Here is a 25,476-nt window from a genome sequence, read left to right on the forward strand (position 1 = left end):
GATTATTCAAGCTTATGAGCATTCATCTTAAAAAGAGTTATTTTCTGTCACTTGACAATAGTACATTGGCATCCTATACATTTTTTCTTTAGTTTGTTTTAATGCATGTATGTGTTTCATACATTCAAGAGATGCAAACACTGTGCTAAGCAAAGCAGAACATCCATGTAAAATGATTGCTTGAAAGACACGACAGTGTGTGTTTGAGGGGTTTTGGAGTGAAGGTCTCGTACAAAATTCAGCCACGGTTTGAGCTCACTGGAATACGTATTGGTGAGGCCAGTCTTCCAGCAGAAAGGCAACCATAACACAGACCCAGCCTAGAGACTGACTGTCAACCGTAAATCAAACACTCCCTCTGGCACCCAGTTTACACACGTGCCAAAAGGTGATCATAAACAATACAACAAGAAACATAAGCCTCCCCCATTTAGACTTGTACTCATATCATATTCATTGCCTACCGTAGCAGTGAGGTAGCAGTGTTTATGGAAAAACATCCATGAGAATATGATTGACATTTCTAGCATTCCTGGCAAAGACTCTAAAATACAGTAGCTTTCTCTGGCATGTTTTTGTTGTTCTAGTACATATTTCATCAGTGTAGGTTCAAATGGATTAGTAAAAACAACTGAATTGTCAGTGTTTGCCTGTGCACAAAACCAAGCTAGATAATTAGAGCACTGTCATACGCAACAGTTTTATACCAGCGATTTTGGTAAGTTTTTAGAGTGTTATCCAGTTGCTTTAAAAATGGAGTGCCACCCAAGAGAATACGTGCATGGAGAGTGCACGATGAAATTTCACTACATTCTTGAGAGTGTTATCTTGGCGCTTTTGAAATTAACTGCCACCCAGGAGCATAAATGAGTGGAGAGCACAGTGCTGCAAGAGAAGAGATTCTGGAACCTTGTAGTGGTGCAAACTGAATGTTGCACAGAAATCAAGTTTTCGTTCACAACGCAGTGGTTACTTCTTGACAATCTGAAGTGAAAATGCTTTCTCCTTTAATCATTATTGGTGGCCACAGGGATTGTCCAGTTGCTAAATAGATGGAACCAGGTGATCATCCTCATTATGGATTCATGATGTTAAATGGTGGGGGAACTCTCTTTCAAACATTTCTTTCATCAACAAGACAATGTACTTTATGCCTTAAGAAGGATCCTGGTTTAAATTTAACCAAGCTGCTTGGCTGGCAAGTTTCCTATTGAATGTTCCTTCTCATATAAGGAGGCCTATACCACAAAAATATCTTTTATTATCTGTAAAGTCTGTTCCTCCAAGTGTTGTCCCTTACACAGGCAAATTGCCCCTATTTTTTCTTTCTGGTGTTGTAGAGTCAGCTCATTCGAATCATTCTCATCTTTAGAGGGTTTTGCATTGTTAACATTTTGCTAATGGGTAGCCTGGCTTCTCCTGGAGTATTTCTAGCATTTTCTCAAGCACAGTGGAGTTGTTGTAGCAACAAATAACTGTGACTTGAATGAGGCTGATGTCAGAGTAATCTATCACCTTAAAGCCCCAGTTCCTCTCGTCTTAGCTGAACATCACTAGGATTCTCTTTCTCTGACCAGAGTCCCTCAATCACATCAGTGCACTGCTATTAAAGAACACATCTCTCCTTTTTTGTCTTTTTTTTTTTTCTCATGAGCTTTCAGGTGGCTGGATCTCTTGAATGCCCCCCCCCCCCCCATTAAACACCCCAACATTATCAACAGACTTCCTTGGACATTCCTTTTGATTAGGCTTTGGTGTTCTTTGACCTGGTCTCCACCACTGCTGTGATATGATAGCTTTGAATGACTGGATGGCTTTCAGGAATAGGTTTGGATTGATAGAGAATTATAAGAGGGTTAAAATCTCTTTAATAAGTAACAAATAAATATGTGCGCTGTCCAACTTCTGAAATGTAATCATTCAATCAGAAATAAGACCCAGTTCTTCATACAAAATTTTGACCAATTTATTTGACTTTTAAAGAAAAAATACTACCCTTGTTATCATTCTTTTTTAACATCTAGTTTCAAAAGTCATTGTACTGTAAAGCATACAAAATAAACAGTTTTCTAATCTTTTGTGAGGTGATGGTTCACCACATAAAACTGAGATAATATTCCTAGTTTGGCAATTTAGACGTACCATTGAGCTTATGACATGATTTGCAATGAAATAAAACAGCAAATTAGTTTTGATTAGTCTTATTCAAATTAAGTTATAAAATGTATTACTTTCCTGAAAATTAACATTCTCATTTTCAGCTCCCTTTACCATTTGTTCCACAGGTTAAATATCAAAACAATCTCCAAAATTCTGTAAAAGAGATTATAAATTGCTGACACCAATGGCAACATAAAAGCTAAAATGTCACACGTAGACTCATACCTATTGCATAGCCAATGGTTTGTCTGTCCAGTTTCCAGCAATGAGTTTCAAAAGAAGAAGAAAAAGCATAAATAAAACATTCATATAAAAATATTCTTTCACAAAATATACTCTATTACCAATATATTCCTTGTAAAAACCATGTCTGGTTTTATCACTATTTCTGTTATACTAAGTATGCAGTTAGCTTGATCTTTTTTTCCTTTTCTTTTTTATACAGTCATTTGAGTTATTTCTCTATGGCAGGGAAAGTGATTCTCCAGACTAGCAGCAAACACAGGAACAAAATCTCATAGAAGAAAATGAATGAGATGTAGCAGTAGAACATGAACACAGTAGTTATTTTAATAGTTTGTTGTCAATTTTTCTATGTGTTGTTTGTGATTCTGTCCTCTCAAGTGTCCTGCCAAAATATCAGTAGTTTCCAAAATCAATAAATTAAGAACTGTCTAAATCTTAAACGAACTGAGAAATCATCCCATTATCGTCCTGTGTCACTCATGGCGATGCATAATCTGCAAAGTGTGTCCCACACCTCACAAGTGAAGAATGGTTACTGACAGTGATGCACAGGGTCAGGAAAGGTCATCCATTCACCCACCAGCCAATCAGCAGTAAGCTCTCATTCACATAGTTCCATCTAAGGTTCCTGAGAACCCAGCAACAGATGTGAAATATCTATAACACCGGCAAACGGCAACCTAGTTCAATTCTTCTAAGTCACTTTCTTTCTCAAGACATTCTTTCCACTTACAGAAAACTACAAGGTCATTTCCTTTGGATGAAGTTCTCAGCATCTCTATTAAAGATTCCTTAAAGGGGAAAGAGGTGTGTCAAAATTCCATTAAAGAGTCCAAAAAATTGGGGAATTTGTGCAAACAAATGCAACAACATCTCGCCATCTTCCTCAAGAGGTCCTCCAAGTCTGATTGTGACATATAGCACCCTGTCTGTAAAAAAAACAAAAGCTTACCATGCACTCACATAACAGCCACCCAGATATGAACATTCAATAAATACTCTTATTTACATGTGTACACCTCTGTCCTCTCACTGCACGTGTTGCACTTGACATAGCAGCACCAAAGAAACTTGCAGTTGCATTGCCACACACGTGAGTATTGGTGTGTGTTGTAGCCCCGCCCACAGCACATCAGATCGCATCCACTACTATGATGCAATAATGTCTTATTACAAATCCGACCATGTGTCCCAACGCTTCCTGTTACCGGGTCCGCTTCGCAGTAATTGGGTGATTTATCAATGTAGACCAGGTCAGTGTCCATGGGTTTGCGGTAGGAGTGGGGTTTCTTGATCTTGAGGAAAGTTGGGCGTTTATTGCGACTGGCCTTCACAGGTTCAACATGTACAGCTTGGGTATATTTCTCCTTCAGGATGAAGCCAAGCTCACGAAACTTGGGAAGAGTTGACCAGCAGGTTTTTGTGGTGCAGGAGCCAGACACGCCATGACATTTGCACTCCAAACGCATGTTCCTCTCGAGAACCTGAGGGGAAAACATGGTCACCACGTTTAATACTCTGACACAATCAAATCACCACTGTATCACAACCATTGTGAGGGATCACTGGATACTTTGCCATTACTCAAAATGGTGATATCAGGGTTTCTTTCTAATCAAACAAGGACTCAAAACTTAGACTTGACTAAAGGACTATTTGGAATTAACATTTTGACAGATTCATTTTTAAAATTTATTTTCCAAAACACTCAGATTGTAAAGCAGACAAAATGAACAATACTCTACTTTATTGTAAGATCACTTGTACCATTGACCAGCAATAATTTGCAATAAGATAAAACAGCACATTAACTTTTATTATTCTAATCCAATGAAGTTTGTAAAATGTATTATATAAAACACACAGGAATATGAACAATGGTATGAACCCCTGAGTCAATGACTGTATTCTCAACCCCTCAACCCCCTTTATTCTCAATGCATAGCCAACACTGATTTAAACAGCCTTCTCAGAGTCACTCATCCATTAACAACAACTTTAACGACAAAAACTAAGGACAACCTTTTGCCATCTTGAATTTTGGAGAGAGAGGGGGAGGGGGGCACTGAGCCAAAGCTCTTGTCTGTACATTGGTTGGCATAAATTAAGAGGTCAGAACAGGGAACTCTTTTAATGTAGAGGAGGACCAACCAACACCCCACCCCCCCAACCCCCAAAAAAGAGCGAACCACAGAGTGCTCTCAGTTCACTAAAAGTCGATTGAAGCGCTTAGATAAGCCCCTCATGAATTAAACCCTTGCAGAAAGAACGCGGTAAATCGATCGCCCACGATCTAAGAGTAAGGCACTAGAGCTCAGAGGAAGTCTTGGAGCACCAAATCAGACCTCTATGGAACAAACCGGGGCACACAAGACTTAAGATGGATATGTCTTTCTTTTTTGTTACTGTTGTGTGTGAGGAAGTCCCTCTTATATCTCAATCCCTTATTGGAAGATTTGCTGAGATATTATGTAACTGGTTCCCAGGATTTCACATGTGCTAGATTTCTGTATCACAAATTACTGTTTGAGTCCAAATATTTACAGCTTTATGCAATAGCTCCATAGACAGGATGGCCACAGGTGTATTTAGTTCAGAACAAATGAATGTGTAATAATGTGGTTTGCTCCAGTTTAAATGTGTCATTACAATGAGACCATACTATATGTATTGACTACACCACTGGCTTATACACAGGGGAAAATGACTTGAGTGTCTCGTGTTTCTTTTATCACTATCAGGCACTTTACCACCAACTAGAAGTAGAAGATTGGATTCAAGATAAATAATAACGACACATGAAAGGATGAAACATGTTTCATTCTCACCATCAGATGAGCAGATGAGTACTATATGGGATAGAGGTGTGAGTGAATGCATAACTTCTTGTTAACTGAGCAGAACGTGAGGGCTCTTATGCCTATCCAGAGAGTCATTGTATTTGTAGAAAACAGATCTGGTTTGTAATCAAACTCTGCCACTTAAACTGCTTTTACCCCTAAAAAGCTTCCTATTGTATCAATGCCAACGTAGTCCTGGCTTCCAGCCTGAGATCGGGTGTGTTTTAACTGTGGCAGAGAATGGCAAATAGTAGGAGTGACTATGTCTGTTTTATACATCCGCACATCACATATATATATATGTGTGTGTGTGTGTGTGTGTGTGTGTGTGTATATATATATATATATATATATATATATATATATATATATATATATATACTCATACAACTACATTGTAATGTCATTGCTGAGAAAAATGTGTTTTTACACATTGTTACACCGTAGTCCCCAGGAGGACCAACATTAACCAAGCAGGTTGCATCATATCGCCAACTAACACTGCACACTTGGAGGAGAAAACTATTTTGCATGTCTCCAAAGTCCAAGAAACATATTCAGTTGTGTTCCCATGAAGTTCAAGCTGCAGTTCTTAAATGTGGCATGTATCCCAAATTTACGACACATCTCTGCCCTGTCTGTGCTGGATACAGCACTCAGGAGTCCCATTGCTTTGCATCCTATCTATTCATCCTATGAGTATGAATGAGAACAGCAAGCAAAGTACACACAACATGTTATCACTGCATTGTATAAAATTAGAACTTGTTTGTTTAAAACCCTTCAACATCCAGTGTTAAATGCTTAACGAACAGATCCTGGTAACTGACTGAAAAACCATCTAAGAGACTGAAATAACACCTAGCTATGTGTTATAAGAAGAAACAACAGACTTAGAGTAAGTGTACAAAGAGGCCATTTGTCAAAAAGGGGGGACTCCCTCACTGATATGCAAATTTCACAATCAGATAAAATGGAAGAGACATTTTTCTCCGATACATTAATATTCAAGAGTAAGAACTAACAGAATTCTAAATCCCCAGAGTTCTCCGCACCGGTCAAAGAAAAACACAGATATGTTCAGGTACATACCTTCCGCCCAACCTCGTTGTTGTGTAGGTTCATCAGAGACCTGGCGGACTGTTTGATCTCTCGGGCGTCCACAAACACTTTCGAGAAGCCGAGGCCGTAGCGAATGTCCGCCGAGCAGCCCCCCCATTTCCATCCATCCCCACGGCCGTAGAAGCCCTGTTTTTCCTTGTCACAGCTGCAGTCGCTCAGGTTGCCCTGTGTACAGGCCGACGTAATGGCATGAGCCACTCCGGCCGCAATGATGGCATAGGTAAATGCTGCCTCTTTACTGCCTGAAACAGATGACAGTCTTTTCAGTAAAGAATTGTAAGTAAAATTATTTTACAGTCTCCATTTCAAATCTCTTTATTAATGACTATAATATTGTCTATAATACTGTTGTATGAGCATAGCAATTTATAATTATAGTGAGTACAGAGTGATTTATGTGTGGACATACAAATATGTGTAGACTGATAAATTACACAGAATTGATCACTTCCAACCATTCTTGCATTTCAGTAAGTGCAAGAGAACCATTTGTAATTACACAATGGTAGACAAAGTTTTTACTTGAAAATAAATATCAATTTACTTAAAAGCAGAATGGATATGCCGCTATGCTGGTCCAGATCATCCCATGCTACTCAGACCACTGTGTGACCATACCACTTCCTGAAATAAGAGTGCTTAGAATTGAACTTTAGCAATCCCCAAAATCATTGCTGCACTAAAAACATACTGTATGATCAGTCATAAAAGGGAACACTCTTTGTCATACCAGCATTATAGTCATCATAACCTGTACTGTGTACCCTACTACAACTGTTGCACTATACGCATCTGTATACACTGACAGCGGCTGTGGCTGTGTCTGATTTGACTGCATATGTCTGAAGCACTGACAACCATCCACTGGACACGCGAGCTGGGATTGATTAGACTGTCTGAGAGAGCAAATGTGAGTGACAGGGAAGGTATTGATCCATTTCTTACCATGACAGGTCTGCTTTGTGTAATCAGAAAGGAGAGCTAACAGCCCTGAATCTGATATCTCTCGTTACACTGACTAATAAATGATTTACACGCACTGGAGTGTTTGAATAATCGGCATATTGATAAGAGTTAACTTCTTGTCTTCTCTGTGAAAAGTCCAAGCTGAGCTGCCAAGTTCAGCCATGTCTTGAATGAATAAGAGCACTGCAGTTTAAAATGCAGCTGTCACTGACAAGATCAGGTGATAAATTTTCTTAAAATGTTTAATATGTACAAAGGGCTGAGTCTGCTCTTGTTAATCAATATTTATAAAATCTCTAGACCACCTTAATTAGTTAATGTTCAAACAAGCCATGACGCTGTTTCACTCCTGTTTTAATAATGATTTGTGATCGCTGTCTTCACAGAAGCAATGCTATGTTTCCACCCTGCTGATTATTCACAGCCATTGCTAGTTCCATGGATGCTATAACTCAGAATGTGACAGTATAACAATGCAACATGTTACATGTTACATTCTTGCTACACACAACTCTTAACTGAGTTACCAAATTTTATTCTATCACCCCTTTTGGAACCCTCAGCTACCTATGATTTCTCATACATCTGCCCCTCACATGGGAGCCTTTTTACCTGAGGCAAGTGAATCCAGGAAATCCCTCTTCTGGTAAATGTGAAGCAAGCCCCTGATACTTTTTCACACTATGAACTGTGTAACAACTCTGAGCTTTTCAATGCATTTGGAATAGAGTCCTACTCAAGCAACAATACCTTCAACTGCTTAGGCGCCTGACTATCAGAGCCCACAAAAAAAACAGTGACTGATTGTAGTGACTAACAAAAAGCAGGGACTGTTTCTATCCATTGTGTTCCCTTGGACCCCAGGCCACTGCTGCCAAGTGTAGCCCAGTTGGGATTATTGCCATTTTACCTTAACAACATATGGCTCTGAAACTAAGTTGAGGTTTGACTCAAACAACAGGCCTCATCACTCAGCTAGAAAGCACTACACAGGGCCAGGCTAGAACTATTTTGTGTACAGAGATCAGTATTCTCATCACACAACATTATTTGACCACAAAATTGACCACATTCTGTGTTAAGGGACATTGGCTGCAGCTATGGCTTTTTTAAGTCAATGTTTCATAGGAAGCGCCACAGGGGGTTGTCTGAGACTCAGGTTTGTATTGTTTGGATGACGCGATGCTGGAATGGTATCTGGTTTGGTTGGGCAATTATGCCACATCTGTGTTCAGAGTTTTCATACAAATTGACTTGTTTCATGTCATTGTAAACCTGGCCCACAGTGAAGACATCCACCGGACATCCTTGCTCATTAACAGACAGTCCTACAGTTTACCTGACCACCAACAAATCACATCAGCAAATATGAAGTACACCCAATGAAGAGAAGGTAGTCTTTTTTAATTGTTCTTCCAAACAGGTCACCTTCCAAAGCTTTTAAACAGATGAGAGACTGCAAAATTCTCAACAATCCAAAAATGGAGAGTCTAACACGCCTTGTTATGAATGACAGTCATCTAACAGTCTTGACATAATTTGAATTTTAAGAGGGAAAGAAAAACTAATTTGTCAAGGCCACTGTCATCTTTTAAATGTTCTGTAACATATACCCGTGGAAAGATCAACACCCTGGCAGTGTAGGCATCGGAAAGATACAGATAAACCATAACAAGCTGTGAAAGCATGCCTCCTGGGACTGCCTTCCTCAACAAAAAAGGGAACAACAATATTCACAGAGGGTTTTTTGATACTGTAGCCGCAAAGAAACCCTTTCACTTCAATGCAGCAGTACCACAGTGTAAACCAGGTACAGTTACACACACATCACAAAAGCCTTTCAAATGCCACAGGACACTTACTATATAATGACACATTATTCAAACTACACACTTAAAAAGACTATCTGTGCACTTTAAACACCCCACAAAATCTGTCATTCATAGATGAGTGAGAAAAGAAAATGCTGGGTGAATTACTTTTAACAAAAAGTCAGTCATCAGCACAATGGGTGTTTTCACGTCAGGGCCTAACAAAGACCTTTTTTATGATTTGGTACATTATCAGTGCTTTGATTGAGGTGAGACTGATCAATATAATACAGGAGGCATAATATCGATAGCTGCCTGAGTTTTAACAGGCTTTGGAGAGGAGAGCAGGTACAGGTCTCCACCTGCTTGTATGACCCCAGGTACCAAACATGTGCACATCTCATCCGCCAGACATCCCAGGCATGTGAGGAGGAAGTCTTAGAGGGCCAAGCGGTTCGATAGAACTGTCTAATGTTGGTTTGTTTCACTTCAGTTCAGTCCAGTGGAACATCCATACAGTATGGCTTTGTCAGAGATATCGATAGTTTTGCAGCGACTTTTATTTTTATCAGGCTCTAACGCACATGAAATTGACATAAACGTACAGGAACAGTAGGTTACAAGTTCTTTCCTTCGGTAAAATATTTCAAAGCAAGCTTTAAAAGATTTGCAACATACCCACTTTCAATTCTTTTCCGAAGACCGTTCTCTCCCCGAGCGCAGAGCAATTCCATCGCCCGTGTTTGAACTGAAACTGACATTCGTTGATGCCCATCTGTGCGCCCTCTCCGATGACTATAATTGCGTCTGGTCGACTCTGGCAAATGATCCGCTGACGGGGTGCCAGTCCAGGAATCTTGTTACAGATAATGCTAGCTCCCAGAGCTATAACAGAAGAAAAGCCCCTGGAACAGGTCGAGACCAAAAAAAGTTTAAGTCACTCCGTGTTTAGATGAATTATTGTTTTACTCCTGACACCGACTCCTCTCTTTCCCGTAAGTGTGCAAAATGAGCCAAGACAGTCATCCATTACGGCAGTCTGCGGTGTTTTTGATGATGTTTTCAGTCTTAAACAGTAAATGAATGATGTGTTTGGATAGACATGACAAGGAAAACATTTTACTTCGCTATAGCTTAAACAGGGCGAAACAAATATGTGTAAATGGTTTGCACTCTTAGAGGTGTGTGTTCTAGCTTTCTCTGCTGGTACTGCAAATTTTACAGTTCTCTGGTCTGAAACTGTAAAACATCCATTAGTGTTTGTATTCTGAGTTTTCTGATACCAGCGACGTGCGCATATCATTTGCTCTCCAGTCGCACGTTGTCTAGATGTACTCCGTAAATTCTAAGAGTAATTTAACAATTAAGTTGCCAGCCTTTACTCTGATTGGACTGAATCGCACAAGAAATATGACGTTTGTATGCGTGAATAATATCTCGCATATATTCAAAATATTACGCCCGATATTATTAAACGAACCAGATCTATGCAAATCTGGCTTTGTCCAACTCTGTCCATTCTCTCTATGTATTTCAGAATGTCTATATTAGATGTCCATAATAAACAGACTTTGTATAAATCACCTGATGTACGTGACTGTTCTATTAACACTTTGGAAAGATTATCTCGTAGTTGAAATGTGCAAATACGTATCGTTGGGCTCTGTCAATCCACTAAAAACTCCACTCAGAATATTTCAAAACACGCAGTTTCCGTGCATGTATACGACCCATTACATACTCACCCAATTTTCAGGTATACTATCCCAAGACAAAGGAAAATACGAAATATCCAACGCCGCGTTTTTCTACTCATGATGTTACTTTGCCCGTGTCACACAATGATTGTGAAAATTCGCGTGAAGCTGAAATATCTTTACCACTGTCGCAACAACCCCAAGTCAGTTCACAAAAAGTCCAGTGAATTGATGTGTTCCCGCATATGTAGCTCAGCCAACGCCTTTCAAATGCCCCCAAAGAAGTCGGGTTACTCTGTCGACTTGACTTCGTTTTGTTTGAGTGACACTGGTAGGAGCTGGAGATAAGCACGGATCGCCCTGAGATGGTCTGGAGCGCACAGCACTGCGTCTCACGGTGTGAACTAACCACATACTTACAGTGCGCCCGCAGCTCGTGCCTCATTTCAGGGCGTGTTCGAAGAGGAATCCAAACCCACCTGCAGAGACTCATAAATATTCCAGAGATGTGAATTCACCTGTTCTCTAATTAAGCTTAAGATTTTAGCCGTTTGCCACTAAAAAGTACTGACTACACAAATATAATTTTGAAATTCTATTTTCTTGATTAGCGGTCTAATGAACGAGTATTCTTCAGAGAGAATCCCAATAGGTTACTTAACCAGTGGAGATGTATTTGCGGAGAAATTTGTTTGTTTATAGCATGTATTAAAAAGGTTTCAAAATAGCCACCGAAATCTGTTAAACCTAAAACTAGGTCTCAAATTTTTAAGTGAGGCTAAATCAACAGTTCTGATGAACATAACATAGCCTATTCTGTTTAAAACAAATTTACTCGTTAAGGGATAAACCAGTGGTTTGTCGTTCAAGTATTGAACAGTTTCGCGGTATCCTGTCTTGTCTTATGCTTTGTTTCATGTTACATTTTGTTACACTGTGTGTAGGTAACATTTGTAGTAAGGCCAAGCACTTTAAAAGACCACTTACGTAGCAAATGTATTTTTCACTACTGCTCCACCTGCTGCCTGAAAGGCCAATGTGCCCTCAATGTTGAGGAAAGACAAGTACAGATTTTGGAGAACAGACTGATGTCTAAAAATTCGCAGTGAAGGTTGCTGGAAGTGATATGGATTTGTCAGTGTTGTAGATTTTTTTCAAGCTCAAAAAATGAATTCAGCAATAGTACATTACATACTGAATGTAATTTAGACGCCTTACTCCTCATACTATAATCTATTTATAGTCTGGGTTTTAAAGTCTGTTTTAACCGAATTCTTTTCTGTCAAATAGTGAAAAGAGATGCAGGTGACACAATGCAAATTGCCTTGATAATGATGCAATTCCTGTAAGAGGCAAAGATAAAGCACACGTCGCAAATATTAGTTTAAGGGCCTAATTTCAAAATCCCGAAATATAAAGGGCACATAACATCATAAAGATTACATTTGTGAAATGCAGTGGCCAATAATAACATTCTGTCCCTCTGTTCTTCAGTAAAATGTATTCATTAAGGCTCCTCTGTCATTTATCATAATAACCTGATCCACCCTGCTGTTGTCTTTCCGTCCGATAATTACTGTGGCACACAGTTTTCCATCAGCCTCGTTTGCACTTCCTCGCGCTAAATGACCTAGGGGAGTCCTCACTTGGGCTCGCTGCTGTGAGTATGTTTTCCTGTTGGGCGGACTGTCAAGATACGCCGTTGACTCAAGTGGTTAGGCTATTTAGCTACGAGATGCCCTCTGAATGTATGACTAAACCTGGAAGTCACTGGAGGTAAGGTGCGGTCAGCCAGACTGCCGTATGAGGAGTAACAAACACACTGTTGTGACAACACAGTTTTTTGCCCCCTATGCATTACCTACGTAACCTCTATAGTGCAGGAAACCCCCCCTTATGTTTATCATGATAAACATAAGAGGGGTTTCCTACAAGGGAAAAACAATGCAATTTTCATTTGAAAGTTTGTTTCTGTTTCACAACACTAAATGAGGGGGGAAAAAAGGAAAAAAGAAAAGAAAACAAAGAAAGAAAGAAATCCTATATATCTGTTGCTTTTGTTTTCTTATATTTAATTTGTGTTTTGTGGATTTTAATGTAACGCTGTCTATTTGAGGACTACTTAACGGCTCTTGTAAAAAAAATTTTTATCCTGAATATGTCCCTTCAGGCTTTCCGTAGCACTAGCTGTAACACTCTTTTGTGTATAGCATCAGTAGAACTGCAAACTTACTCATGAGTATTTGTACAAGCAATGAGCATGGATTTTGATGTATTCAGAGTCCCGCTGGATTGCTGGATTCAGATTTTTTCCTTTCTTCAAGATGACGACTTAAACAGAGCGTCCTGCGTTTGCAAGGTAATACACCAACAAAACAAGAAACTACGGAAGCGTGTGGATTTTTAAATGAGACGTTAAGTATAGCTCTCACAATTCCAGTGACTCCACACCTGCGCATTACATACCACAACAAAAAGATCGGAGGCAATTATCTTAATAAATACGAATACGTTGAAATTTGAAGCCATCTCAGCCATGCAAGCTGACGTGAAATTTTAGTGCATTACACTTACAGTTCACTTTGAACAGGTATGGTGGGAAGCGGCAGCCACACCTTGGTTATGGCGGTGAGTTCTAAAATGATTATTGTTTATACTGTCTTTATTACCCTATTTTTGTAAGCTTAAAACAGAGAAAAGTTTGATTCTGATGTCATTTCTGTTCACCCATGAACACGCCCACTAATCAAAGCAACAGAGTTACAGTAGTTCAAACTGATATACGAGCAGATTTTTTCTTCTCTTTTCTTTTCTTTTCTTTTCTGTTCTTTTCTTTTCTGTTCTGTTCTTTTCTTTTCATAAAACCTGCTTTGCTGCTTCTCCTCAGAGCTGCTGCATATCATTGTTGTTTTTTTCTTGTGCGTTTTTTGTTTACAATTGTCTATCACCATAGTAAGAGTAAACTGCTTATAAACTGTGTTCATATACAGCGGTAAGTTGTGACAGTGTTGTTTGTGTGTGTGAGAGAGAGTGCTAAAGTAAAAAGTTATGATTTAATTGTGTAATGTGCTGAGTTTGCATCAAAGGGGAGATTAATCTTGTTAAACCTTGCCTTGTACAGGAAGATGTGTCTACAGCAATGGAGCTTCTGCAACGTGGCCAGTCTCCTCAATGACACGGACTGCCTCACATGGAAAAATTATTATATGCGTCGCACCCAACTGGAGAGGAAGATGAAGTCAGGCAGGCCTTGTGGAGACTACACCTGTAAAAGTCTTAGAGGTCATACTGGTAGGTTTACATAATCATTTAACCCAGCATTTCCTCTGATGGACATTGAAAAATCCCCCAGTATCACCATGACCATGTTTATGGTGCGGTTTCCTCAACAGACACAGTACAGCTGTAAGCTCATAGTCATATATTTTTATATAGGGGCTTTTTCTTAGTATTAAGCCTGTTCCAGTACCAGAACAGACCTCGACTTGTTTTTACAGGTCTATGTGACAGTTGGTTAAATACAGAAAGAGAAACTGACAGCATTTCAAGGCCTGAGGACCCCTCACACCCATAAATATGTTTTGCTCTCCATTTTAAAGGTCGAGTTGTTGGCGTTGTTTATGTGGCTGGAAACAACAGTTTCTCTGAGGTGTTGAACAGTACACCAGTGGTCTGCAGTGCATCTACTGATGGCACAGTAAGAGGGTGGGACATACAAAAGGTGCTTTATTATCCAGATACTGTTTTTCCACAAATTATGTTTATTATCTAGATCAGTGGTCTAGGCAACTATCCTTTCACAGAGCCATCATGTAAACAGGCTTTTGTTTCAGCTCTTCAAAAGTGTTCCTAGAACAGCTATACAGAAAGTCAGGTGAGGATGATTAGGGTGGAAACAAATTGTGGTTCATTATGAGTGACTTTTTTATCGCAGGTCATAATTACAAAAGTTTTTAGTTATTCTAGGTTGTTATGTAACTTTGGATTAGGATGGTCTCAAAACATGTTGTCTTCACCTTGTAGGGTGTTCAGCTGTGGTCCACTCCTGCTGCAAACCCTTTGTGGAGCATTGCTGCTTATCCGCAGAAATGTTTAGCCATCACTGCTGACACTGCAGGGGACCTAAAAATCTGGGAGGGTCTTACAGGCCAGCAGGTGGCGACATTTCCCACAGCATCTCATCAGTGTGAACTCCTACCATTCAGTTACAATGGTGACTCTTTCCTGCTGGTGAGCTCCTAACCAGGGCTTTATTTTTTTTTTTTTTAATGTATGTATGTATGGACTGTTAAATGCTCAAGGGGTGCCTTCATTTATATGAACCATGTTTATTTTTCTGCATGACCAGAAAAAAATGGCACGTGCACGTGTGACCTAAGTATTTTTTTTTTCTTTAAGATTGGAACAAGCCAGGGCTCCCTGATTGTCCTGACAATTCCCTCACTGACAAAACTGTCCAGTCAAGTGATCATAGACACATTCAAAGTCAACCTCCTGCTTTCATCTACTGATGAAAAGTGGATCTTTGTTGCATCCAAAGAAAACATTGATTTTAACCCAAAGGTAAGTGAGTGAAACTGCTTGCACAGTAAATCATTTAAGTGATGTATGTTGTCAGCTGAGCATTCGAGTGCTTCATTTTTTAATGATTCCTACTGTAATGAAATCATTATAACTTGTAAGGTTTCAGCCACCAGACATTTCCAGTTTAGAATGTTAGAGATAATAGTGGCCAAATCTATGACGTTTAAGGCTTAATTCAGCTAGGAAACATCGTTAAAGATGATGAGGCAATGTGAGGCAACTTCCTGTTGACTTCCTGTTGACTCACGTTTCCATGGACTCACATCAGTGAAAGTAGATTTCCTGTCTCCCAAGACCACCAGTGTTGGTTTGCCACAGTGATCCTTTTTCCCCATCATTCCCGAAAGACTTTGAATGATGCTGTTTTTGATGTCCAAGGGAAGGAGCTCAGCCAGTCATGATGTAGTCCTTGTGTAGTCCTTGTTTTACCTTCCCTAAATATAGAAGTAGTAATGGGTGTGTGGATTGCATTACAGGTTTTCTTCACTAAGAGTTTGTGTTGTGCAAATGAAGAAGAGGGTACTCTTAGTGTGAGTCTGCCTGTGTCTTCTTGCTGTGCTGCAGCGTTTTTCCCCGGTCAGCCAGCCCGTGTCGCTGTGATCCATGGAGGCAACAATTTAAACAGCAAGATACTGTCAGTCTTCGATATCAGTATGAAAAAATCCAAATACGATGAACTCTTACCAAATGGTAAGTCTAACAGTGCAAGTGTTTTGGATTTTGCATTTCACTCAAGGCTGCTTATAATAGTCTAGTTACAAATATGTATTTGCTTTTATGTGAATCATAGCATTTGTCTGAGTACTGAGTACTCAGTTCTCCCTTTCCAGTTGACCTTATTCTCCTGGACACTAATCTTATTTGACTGCAGTAGAGAAACCATAATACAGCCTTTGTACTGCATATAATGTGTGTTTTATTACTGCGTCAACTCACTCAGTCCTGTTGCAATCTTAGTAGAAACTTCAGTAGAAAAAGACACAAAGCAAATGAAAATGCAAGAGTCAGTTCTCAATGAAAAGTCCCTCATCCAGGGAAACATTCTTCATGTTGAAATTAAAGAGATTACTTGTGATGATTAAAAGTGTTCAAACACACACATGTAGATCACTTTCTGAGATTCTGACTGTATCCTCTCTTTGCAAACATTCCTCTCTCTGTCCTTCAGCTCAGCCGGTTGAGTCTTTTGCACTAGGTCTGACTAGATCGAATTCAGATCTTATCCTCCACACCAAAGGAAACAGTACAATTGTAGTAGCTGATGCCAATCATCTAAAAGTTTACACCATGAAGGGAGCCCTGATCGCTACTTTCAAGGACCACACGCTGCCAATCACGTCTCTCTGTATGGTGAGCAGTCCTGACAATGCCATCTCAATAGCCTTAAGCACCAGCGGTCAGTTTATTTATGTTGTGCTGGTTTTACAGGACGGGTTTCGAGTCGTGACTGCCTCACAGGACCTGTCTTTAAGAGTCCTGACATGGAGGAGGGAGAAGGACAAAGGACTCACTCTGGAGAGTCAGTATCACTTACTAGGAGGCTCTCACACCATGTCCAGGTACATTACAGCATTCTCATTACCCGCTCTAAAAACACAGAATAATCAAATCATATGTCTGATAATGATTATTCTAATCTTGTGTTCAATGTGAGCTGCTGTATTGTTCACAGAGGGTTCACACACGTGACATGTGACTATGCCAGCATAGTGGCATCAGTGGAAGCTGTGAATGGCAAGGACGTTCTGAAGGCGTACACGTTCGACTCCTGAGACAACATTGACTGACATGTAGTGAATGAGTGAAGCCAAAATGTCTGTAAGATTTGTTACAAATATACCCCCATTCTTGTGCCTGTTCTCTCTTAGTTCATTTTATAGGTGACCGGTGCTAATGTACTGCTTGTTCATTTGAACTGTTTAAACCTGTGAAGGCTGGCTGGTTTCACCTGTTGGAAATGTCTACTGAGAGAGACTCACCATTTTAATGTTGGACTGCTTAGAGGCCTTTTCTGCGTCTGTTTTGGCTTTTCTGCTTTTTCCATTGTTATGTTTACAAATGCTGTATTAATTATTTGTTATTTTTAAGATCAGGTGCTTGTAGAAGACCTTTTGTCTTGGTTTGTTTTTGGTGGAATTGAATTAGTTTTTCAGTTTGCACATGTTGATCAGTTCCTGTTTTTGTATGACACCATACTTTACCATTCTTCCTTTACTAATATTTATAACACATTTTCAGCTATCTCATTTCGGGGCATATTTATGGTTGCTCCTAAAATCTGAGAGGATTAGTTGATAATGTAACAAATGTTTTTGAAAGATGTTATATGATGTTTGAACATTGCCTAACATAAGACCACATGATCACACATGTTAGATTTCCAGTATAAGGCTGGCATTGTTTAACTAACTGACATAACAACTGGTTCTGCAGAGTGCCATTACAATAAAACAAGGGATCACTGTTTTCAATTTACAAACATTTGTTTCTGTAATAAAAAAAAAAATGAGCAGTGAATGAAAAGTGCACAAGACACAGTACTAGCTTTCTGTCACCACATTTTCCATTCTCTCCAAGCTAAGACAGACTAAATATTACAGACTCGCGCTTATTCAAAATAATACAGTAAAAAAAAGTGCTTTTTTTCTGGAAACATTACTCGAGTATGTATCTCAGTGGCACCAAACATATGGCTCATTTTGTTAACAAAACCCATATAGGTCTACGGCATTTATAAACTTTAATAAATGTTAGCATACACAGATCTGATTATGCATATGCAATCATGTCCCAATCAGAGTGAGGAAAAACTGGCACATGTAAAGGACACATAGTCCATAATCCTGTCCATGTCCTTGTCTGATAAAATGTCTTCTTACACACTTTGCATCACCAGCTCGTCCATCACTGTCATTCTCATATCTTGAAGAAGAGGCTTGAGCACAAGTATCATTTTTTCATAAGTTTTCTTTCCTTCACCTGAAATTTCCACCTAGACATGAAAGGTTAGTTGCATTTTTCATTTCTATTCATTAATTCAGGAAGAGGTGACGGTTTGGTTAATCTAGGAGAACAATAATGTTCCTCGTCATACATACCTTTGTGAAAGCCTTTACTGTCCGCTCTAAAAAAGCGCTTTCCACCTCCTCTGGTATTGTAAGTAAATGTGCAAAGCAGTTCATGATGCACACAATTGTCTCTCTTGGAGCCTGGAAATCGTGAGGAAATGTAATTTGTAATAGTAAATGTAAACTTTACGAGGCCTGTATTTTCATTACTCGTACGAACTAAATGGATGAAGGTGCTATGTTTTAATCATTAACTAATATACACCATTAACATCTTACACTGCTATTTTTAGGCCAGAGGCGGTTTATAATAACTTGTTACGAAGCCTAACCTACAGCACTATTACTAGTGGAACATCTTTCACTTTTCTTTCATTATTCCTTGGGACGTTTATGAAATGACCAAACACATATCCTGACTGTTAATACATTGTGAGCATGATATGTGTGATGGCAGTGACTTAATTTAACATAGGATGGTAGAGGAACATAAAACAGTTTTGTAAAGATCTCTAACCTGGTCCAGGCAGTTAAGGACAGTCTTTGGGTCATCTCTGCTATTGTGCAATGTTTGGATTTCCTGCGCTGAGATTATAGGCTCTCTCAGTTGTTCCAACCAAGACCACATGATGCCAGAGAGGATGAAGGGATCTCGTTCCAAACACAGACGCTCCCATGCACCCTGGTAGTTCAGATCTGACTGTAGAACCAGAAAACAATATTGAAATAGCAACAGCAACAAATTTAGGATGCTTTGCTCAACTCTACATAAAATAATTCTTTTAAAATGTGCAATATAACATTTTAAATAAGTCACAGCATTTAATATTGTACAACGTCTCCTCTGACAGGATGCATTGCAGAGTGCCTCTATAGAGCATTCATTCATTTATTCATGACAGATAACACAGAAAAATGATTTACCTGCATTACATTCCACTAAACACCCAATCCTTAAAGTCCTTTGTGGAATGAATGTCTGAGACGCAGTCCCAGACAAAGTTTTAAATCCTAGGTTCTGGAATGTTGCTGCATCACTGGTAGCGTGAGCTTAATATGGAGCTTACCTGCCAAGCACACACTTTCTGCCTTTGTTCTTCATCCCCATCCTGATCAAGGTCAACTGCCAGAGACTGTGCAACAAGCAGATGTCTAGCTTCCAGAGTGAGCTCTGTCTGGATTGTGATGAAGGGCACTTCAGATCGATCTTCTTCCTCTTCACGTTTCCCGAGCTGTCCATTTTTGAGTGTTGCTTTCCCAACAGCCCCTGCTTGTTTAACTTTTTCCTCGTGCTCTTTTTTCCAGGCCGACACCGTGGCAGAGCTGTTTGCCATGCTATTCTTATCCGACACAAGCAGAGACTGGCTACGCTGCAGCACTGACTGCCTCCGCTTCTTAAGTAAAGGAGAGCCCTCCCTCCGATCCATTAACGTTTTTAAATCCCACACAGAACCGATTGTGCTGTATGTTTGCCCTTCATCATTGGTACCCTCGTTGGCCTGGCTGGTGTTTTGAGAGACCACAGAGTGATCAGAGGGCACATTAGCCAGAACAGTCAAAGGGTCTCCCAAAAGATTGAGTGAAGATGCCAGTCTCCGCAAGTCTGAGTCACTGTAGCTGAGACTCTTCCTCACATAATGAAGAGGAGGTTGGGGCTTTGTAGGTAGGCCTGGTAGACGTGGCTGAATCCCTGTGATGCCCTTTCCATTCATCCCAAAGGCGAAATGCTGCATTCTGCAGTTCATTATGTTCCATTCCACCTCAGTCGTCATGTCAGGAACTTCCAAGACGTCCTCCTCAATGACTTGTCTATTCTCTGCAATGTCCAGCAGAAGTCTGCACACCATTTGTATCAGTTTCGGTAAGTATCTGAGATTCCGTCGTTCATAGCCATGTAGCATGTGCTGCTGTCGGACCAGGTACTGAGACAGATTGACGGGACTGGCTTTGGGCTCAGCATAAGCAAACACATTCCGAAGTGGGACAAGGAACTGAGCGAACTCTCGGACACACATCAGTTGTCCTCTAGTCTGAATAGAGTTTGGCCTTTTAGATCGCACATACACAATGGCCTGATCCGCAGTCATGCGTGAAGTGAATACCAAAAAACATGCCAGCACCACACCTGCACCAGACGGGACACAACATAGAGCATTCACTCACTGGAATACATTATTCTAGATGTAAAAAAAAAACAACAAAAACAACTCAATAAATAGAATAACTTACTGTTCTACCATACATGTGACAAGAAGAGAATGCTGCCCTTAGAAAGGGGTTGATTTTGAAAATGCCATGTAATTGTTATAAAGCAGTCCCAACGCTAAACATCCAAATCCATTGATTTAGATTTCATGTGAGACATAATTATGTAAGGGATAAATTGATTGTAAGTTTACCTGTTCTTCCAAGACCAGCATGACAGTGAATGGCCATTTTACCCTCCTGCAGAGCAAATGACATGACTTTAACCATGTCAAGAATTGCAGTGAGAGAGGCGACACCATAGTCATTCCATCCAAAGTTGTAGAAGTAAACTGAGACAGAAAGAGATCACACAACCAGAAATTCATGACTTACTGTGTTTCATATTACAAACATTTTCTTTTGCTATCCAAAAGAATTTTAAAGAGGTTGTTGCAAAATTATTTGAAACTTCCTTTGAATGTTATGACAGAAAACTAGGATTTTTTTGTACTTCCTCAGGTTGCATACTGCTATTTTTCAGTTTCACTACACTTTATAGATTTTGAGAACTCATAGAAACACTCAGAATGTATGCTGAGAAGGATGCTAAGTTAGTTTACTCACTGCCTGCTTCCATGAAAGTCTCTGGGCGGTAAGTGAAGCCACTCTCTGGCTCCAGGGGAAACCCACAGTTGGCATGTTCCCCAGGTCTCTGAAGATTAATAACTGTCCTCACACCACACCTTAAAACACAGACACCTGCTGTCACTCTCACTGTTCTTCACACCACTGACAGCTCCGAGAGATCACTTAATACTCTTAAGACTCCCTTTATGTTACGTAAAAGTGCACTGCACTGCAAAAAGAATTGCGTATTAAGGACGGATTATTGCAACAAGAATTGTCATGAAAATTTTCATTGATGCCAACTGTGAAAAGTCAAGGATTACATTATATGATGTTCATATTTTGCACATCCTGCAGTCAATGGAGCAACTTAAGGGAGGCACATCTTTTACTTGCTATTTAAAATGTTGAATGTTTTTTGCGAATGTGTAAAAAACTAAACAGCATGCACTTTAAGAATTCTAACAACAATCCTTACAGGAAACAAAATTATAGTGTCTAAATATAAAAAACAAACAGTATTTATCAGTATGAATAATAAAGGAAGTATAAAATTTTTACATTTTTATTTCAAAGGGCTGAGTTGATTACCTCTGAAACTGATCGATGATCTGATATTTTTCAATCAGTTCTGTGGAAGGACGTGACATGGCCAACAAATTGTCAGTAACCCTGAAATAACAGAAAAGATAAGTTTTAAAATTACACACATACTGCAGGTCTGTCAAAAACATTTAGAATCTGCATCAGTGGAACATGACACTACACAAGTACCTGTTTGCTTTTGTTTGCTTGTTTGTTTGTTTTGTCATTTTTATAAGTAATTTATCAAATTAATTTCTTTTCCTTTCCTTGTGCATGTCTTCCAACAGATTGAAACACTTTTTCCCCGTTGTCCAACTGGATAAATGAAGGAAGTAACATGAAATGTCAAGTGATGGATAACAAATTTACCAGGCACCAGCGAAAGTCCATAAACATTGTAGTAGCTCACTGCTAAACGATCGCTCCTTTTAAGATACTGCTGTTGACAGTTTTTTTTTTAACAATCTGACAAGAAAAATGCTTCATAATGAGTGACATTCCAAATAGGATGGTCATCAAAATATGAAGGACCCCTTTAGCCAACATCTGTCTCCCTCATAACTGCTCTGTGGATTTATGCCTAGTATTATTTTTCTTGGAACTAGTATCAAATGCATTGTGTAATTAAAATTGAAAACTCAACAATTCAATTTAAGAGTCACCCTCAACATAATTCCCTGTCTTTCTGGCTTTCCCTGATTTTTGTTCATGTACCATAGACAAGCTGAAAGACACCAAAATAAAGTGTACCCTCAGCATACAGTGCAAGAACAGGTTCCAAGGGAAGAACACTGCTCCTGGGAAGAGCACTGCTGAGAGGTGCTCAGTCAACCAACGCGAAGCTTTAGAGGCTAACATACAAGACACAGAAGCTGTCCATGACATAATTACATCTCTATCAGATCAGGAGGAAGTCATCAATGCCATTAAGTTTAAAAAATGGTATAGCTCCTTGCTTAGACAACCTAAATGTAGATTTCTTCATGACTGACCTCAAACTATCAGCAAAGATTTAACAAGATCTGTTCATTTATATGTGGGAGTGTAGGCAGATACCAAATGACTGGACCAAAGGTGCCAATGGGCATGATGGACAGTGAATAAATAAAATGAATTTAGCACCCACACATACTGTGAGAAGCCAACAGCCTTTAAATGCATTCAAACCTTTGTTGTGCATCTTGTCCCTGATGTCTGTAAGTAGGTAGTTCATTGCTACCATCTGGCAAAATAAACCTTTAGAGCAGAAGGGAGAGAGAATACCATTTACCAGGAGGAATAGAGGCCTTTGATGGCTTGTTTGTCCTCACTCCAGTAGTCCGGGTTCTCATATTTGCATGCTCGCCCACCGCACCCAATGGAACATTGCAAATCACTGGGAATGATATGGCGCAGAGTCTCTCCAACCACGGTGTACTTCGCCCTGGGGACACTGGATCTGCCTAAAGACACTGAAGGGGGAAAATAATGGAGGTGAGTACATGGAGTGCTGTGTGATATTTCTGCTCCTGGGTGTTGGAATGGTCACACTACTATAATCTAACTACAGAGTAGAAGCCAAGGATTTAATGTTATTTAGGGTGATACTGTTTTGACCCTAGCAAACGTAAACATGCTTCTATTTAGAGCACGCTGAGGACCTTAAGGGCCTTCAGTATTGTACGAGAGATTATTATGACTGTACGCAAAAAGGGAACAAACTGGTTACAGAGAAAACCCCTCCATAGCCTGAAATTCTTGTTGAAGCTTTAATGTCATTCAAACTTAGATTGGGAAGATTTCCAACACACTTAGCAGTGTGAATGCTACATGAATAGGATATAACTACAGTAGACAGGTAACTATGAGGAACTTGAAATATCACTGAAAAACAGTAGTCTTTTTCTTTGATTACAGGCAGCAGTACTGTACTAAACCTGTAAGGTAGCTAATGTTTGATTACACCATTTAATCCTGTCTGGCTATATCCCAAGCAGTTACAGATTTACAGTAAAAATAGACATGTAAATCTTCCTAGGGTGTGACATGGAGGATGACAAATGCTTTTCTCATCAGCTTGACATTTGAGTTTTCAAAAAATATATTAAATAATGAAGAACTTAGAATATCTTCAAATGTAGGTGACACGTGTGAAACTTAATTAAGAAAAATAAAATAAAGTGATACTTACAGTTATGGCTAGTGACACTGACAACCACTGTTGATATGATTCAAATTAATCTAACTATAAAAAAGGATCCTACCAAACTCCATGTCAGTTTTGAAGAAGTCCACTGTTTTCTCCACGGGGGAAATGCCAGGGGAGTGACTCTAACCTCCATAGTGAGAGCTGAGCAATAGAGAGTAAACATCAACAATAAACATCAAATCTCTGTCCAGCAAGACAATTCAGGGAACGCTATATCAGTCAGGGAGATTTCCATACGCAGACCAAGCCTACTCCTGGGCTAAATTGCACTGTTAATAGGTACTATCCAGTCATTGGACTATGCCTAACCTGTGTGTGGGAAAACTGGCACAGTTTGTCAGTAGTGGAGGCCAGAAAGTGTGTCAGGGTCAAACGTGACCCTCATGAAGATAGTTTTTGGATTGTCAGTAGCACTGGCTACTCTTCATTTGAAAGCAGACATAGTAAAGAGTTAGTAGTTAGAAAGGTAGAACACATGGAAGCGTATAAAAATAGATTAATCACAATGAACAAGTCCAAACAGAGTTGTAAGTGGGGAAGTTCTAAGACGGCTAGTCAGCGATAATGAATTTAGAATGAGTTTAGAATGAATGCTCATAAATGGTGACTTATGACATAAAGTGACATAATTCATATTATGTCATCCTGATAGTTAAATCAAGGCAAAAGCCACATTTGGCCACATACTAAGATTCCAGGATGAAAAGTGAGATTCACTGATTATACAAAAGAGGTAAATACATGAAAGTTAGGAGTAATTAACCAAGACTTACCGCCTATGTTACCGAATATGTGTCACAAAGAAATCAGATAAGTGTACTTGGATGTAGTAAGTATTACCTCTTTAAAATGAAAACATTTGATTTACCTGTAATATCAATGCACAAATGATGGCCATTTGAATTCTCAGACCTCCACAGAATGTCACTCCAAATTCCAAACAGTGTTCTCCAAAACTGACATCATTTTCTCTCATCCAGACTGTGAAGAAGAGCGTCACCACAATCTTTCAAAGACACCAACCAATGACAAATGGTGCTAATCCATAATTGATCTGTTTCTTTGATGTTCTGTGATTTCTGTGATGTCCGTTCATTTCCAAGATAAGAAAAGCAGAAAAGGGCGAGCCTCTGATCCGTTTTTTACATTCCTTTTTGAGTTGCAATATATTTCATTCAGAGAAAGAACAAGATACTAATCCCAAAATACATTTAGTCTTGATACCACCAAAGAATGAAAACAAAAAGATAGAGCAAAGGAGAGCAAAAGAAGATGAAAGCACCTTGCTCTCTCTCTTAATCGTCACACATGAAGCTAGGCAGCAACTGAGGTCGCTATTTCTGACTCCCCCTTTAGATTAACCCAGTAATCCAATTACTGCTTAAATAGCAAGAG

General features: G+C 39.4%; 3 protein-coding genes across 3 annotated transcripts; 1 reads left to right on the plus strand and 2 right to left on the minus strand.

The window, feature by feature from the left end:
• Positions 1-3,407: 3,407 nt before the first annotated feature.
• Positions 3,408-10,961, minus strand: wnt7ab (wingless-type MMTV integration site family, member 7Ab). The gene is made up of 4 exons (XM_030768430.1): positions 10,891-10,961; positions 9,824-10,050; positions 6,339-6,610; positions 3,408-3,890 (listed from the first exon to the last, which is right to left on the minus strand). Exons 1-4 carry the CDS (start codon positions 10,959-10,961, stop codon positions 3,408-3,410), a joined length of 1,053 nt encoding a protein of 350 aa, XP_030624290.1.
• Positions 10,962-13,102: 2,141 nt separating this feature from the next.
• On the plus strand, positions 13,103-17,198 carry fbxw12 (F-box and WD repeat domain containing 12). Its single transcript, XM_030769577.1, has 10 exons — positions 13,103-13,201; positions 13,433-13,470; positions 13,964-14,133; positions 14,442-14,563; positions 14,866-15,072; positions 15,241-15,405; positions 15,903-16,116; positions 16,595-16,776; positions 16,855-16,985; positions 17,099-17,198. Exons 1-10 carry the CDS (start codon positions 13,103-13,105, stop codon positions 17,196-17,198), a joined length of 1,428 nt encoding a protein of 475 aa, XP_030625437.1.
• A 1,103-nt stretch (positions 17,199-18,301) lies between these two features.
• ptpdc1b (protein tyrosine phosphatase domain containing 1b) lies at positions 18,302-24,146 on the minus strand. Its single transcript, XM_030767781.1, has 9 exons — positions 24,137-24,146; positions 23,164-23,344; positions 21,900-21,980; positions 21,306-21,424; positions 20,894-21,031; positions 19,562-20,619; positions 19,012-19,194; positions 18,525-18,635; positions 18,302-18,418 (listed from the first exon to the last, which is right to left on the minus strand). The coding sequence occupies exons 1-9, from the start codon at positions 24,144-24,146 to the stop codon at positions 18,302-18,304; spliced, it is 1,998 nt and encodes a 665-aa protein (XP_030623641.1).
• Positions 24,147-25,476: the final 1,330 nt, after the last annotated feature.

This window comes from Chanos chanos, chromosome 3, assembly GCF_902362185.1.
Source record: "Chanos chanos chromosome 3, fChaCha1.1, whole genome shotgun sequence".
Taxonomy (NCBI): domain Eukaryota; kingdom Metazoa; phylum Chordata; class Actinopteri; order Gonorynchiformes; family Chanidae; genus Chanos; species Chanos chanos.

Coding starts and splice junctions, on each gene's coding strand:
- wnt7ab (XM_030768430.1), bottom strand. CDS start 10,961: ATGAGTAGAAAAACGCGGCGTTGGATATTTCGTATTTTCCTTTGTCTT. Junction 10,051..10,890: donor ATAGTATACCTGAAAATTGG/GTGAGTATGTAA, acceptor GACCTGTTCCAG/GGGCTTTTCTTCTGTTATAG. Junction 3,891..6,338: donor ACAACGAGGTTGGGCGGAAG/GTATGTACCTGA, acceptor TTTTCCCCTCAG/GTTCTCGAGAGGAACATGCG.
- ptpdc1b (XM_030767781.1), bottom strand. Junction 21,032..21,305: donor GACTTTCATGGAAGCAGGCA/GTGAGTAAACTA, acceptor TTTCTGTCTCAG/TTTACTTCTACAACTTTGGA. Junction 20,620..20,893: donor TGCTGGTCTTGGAAGAACAG/GTAAACTTACAA, acceptor CGTCTGGTGCAG/GTGTGGTGCTGGCATGTTTT.
- fbxw12 (XM_030769577.1), top strand. CDS start 13,103: ATGGATTTTGATGTATTCAGAGTCCCGCTGGATTGCTGGATTCAGATT. Junction 16,117..16,594: donor CGATGAACTCTTACCAAATG/GTAAGTCTAACA, acceptor TCTGTCCTTCAG/CTCAGCCGGTTGAGTCTTTT. Junction 16,986..17,098: donor GGCTCTCACACCATGTCCAG/GTACATTACAGC, acceptor TATTGTTCACAG/AGGGTTCACACACGTGACAT.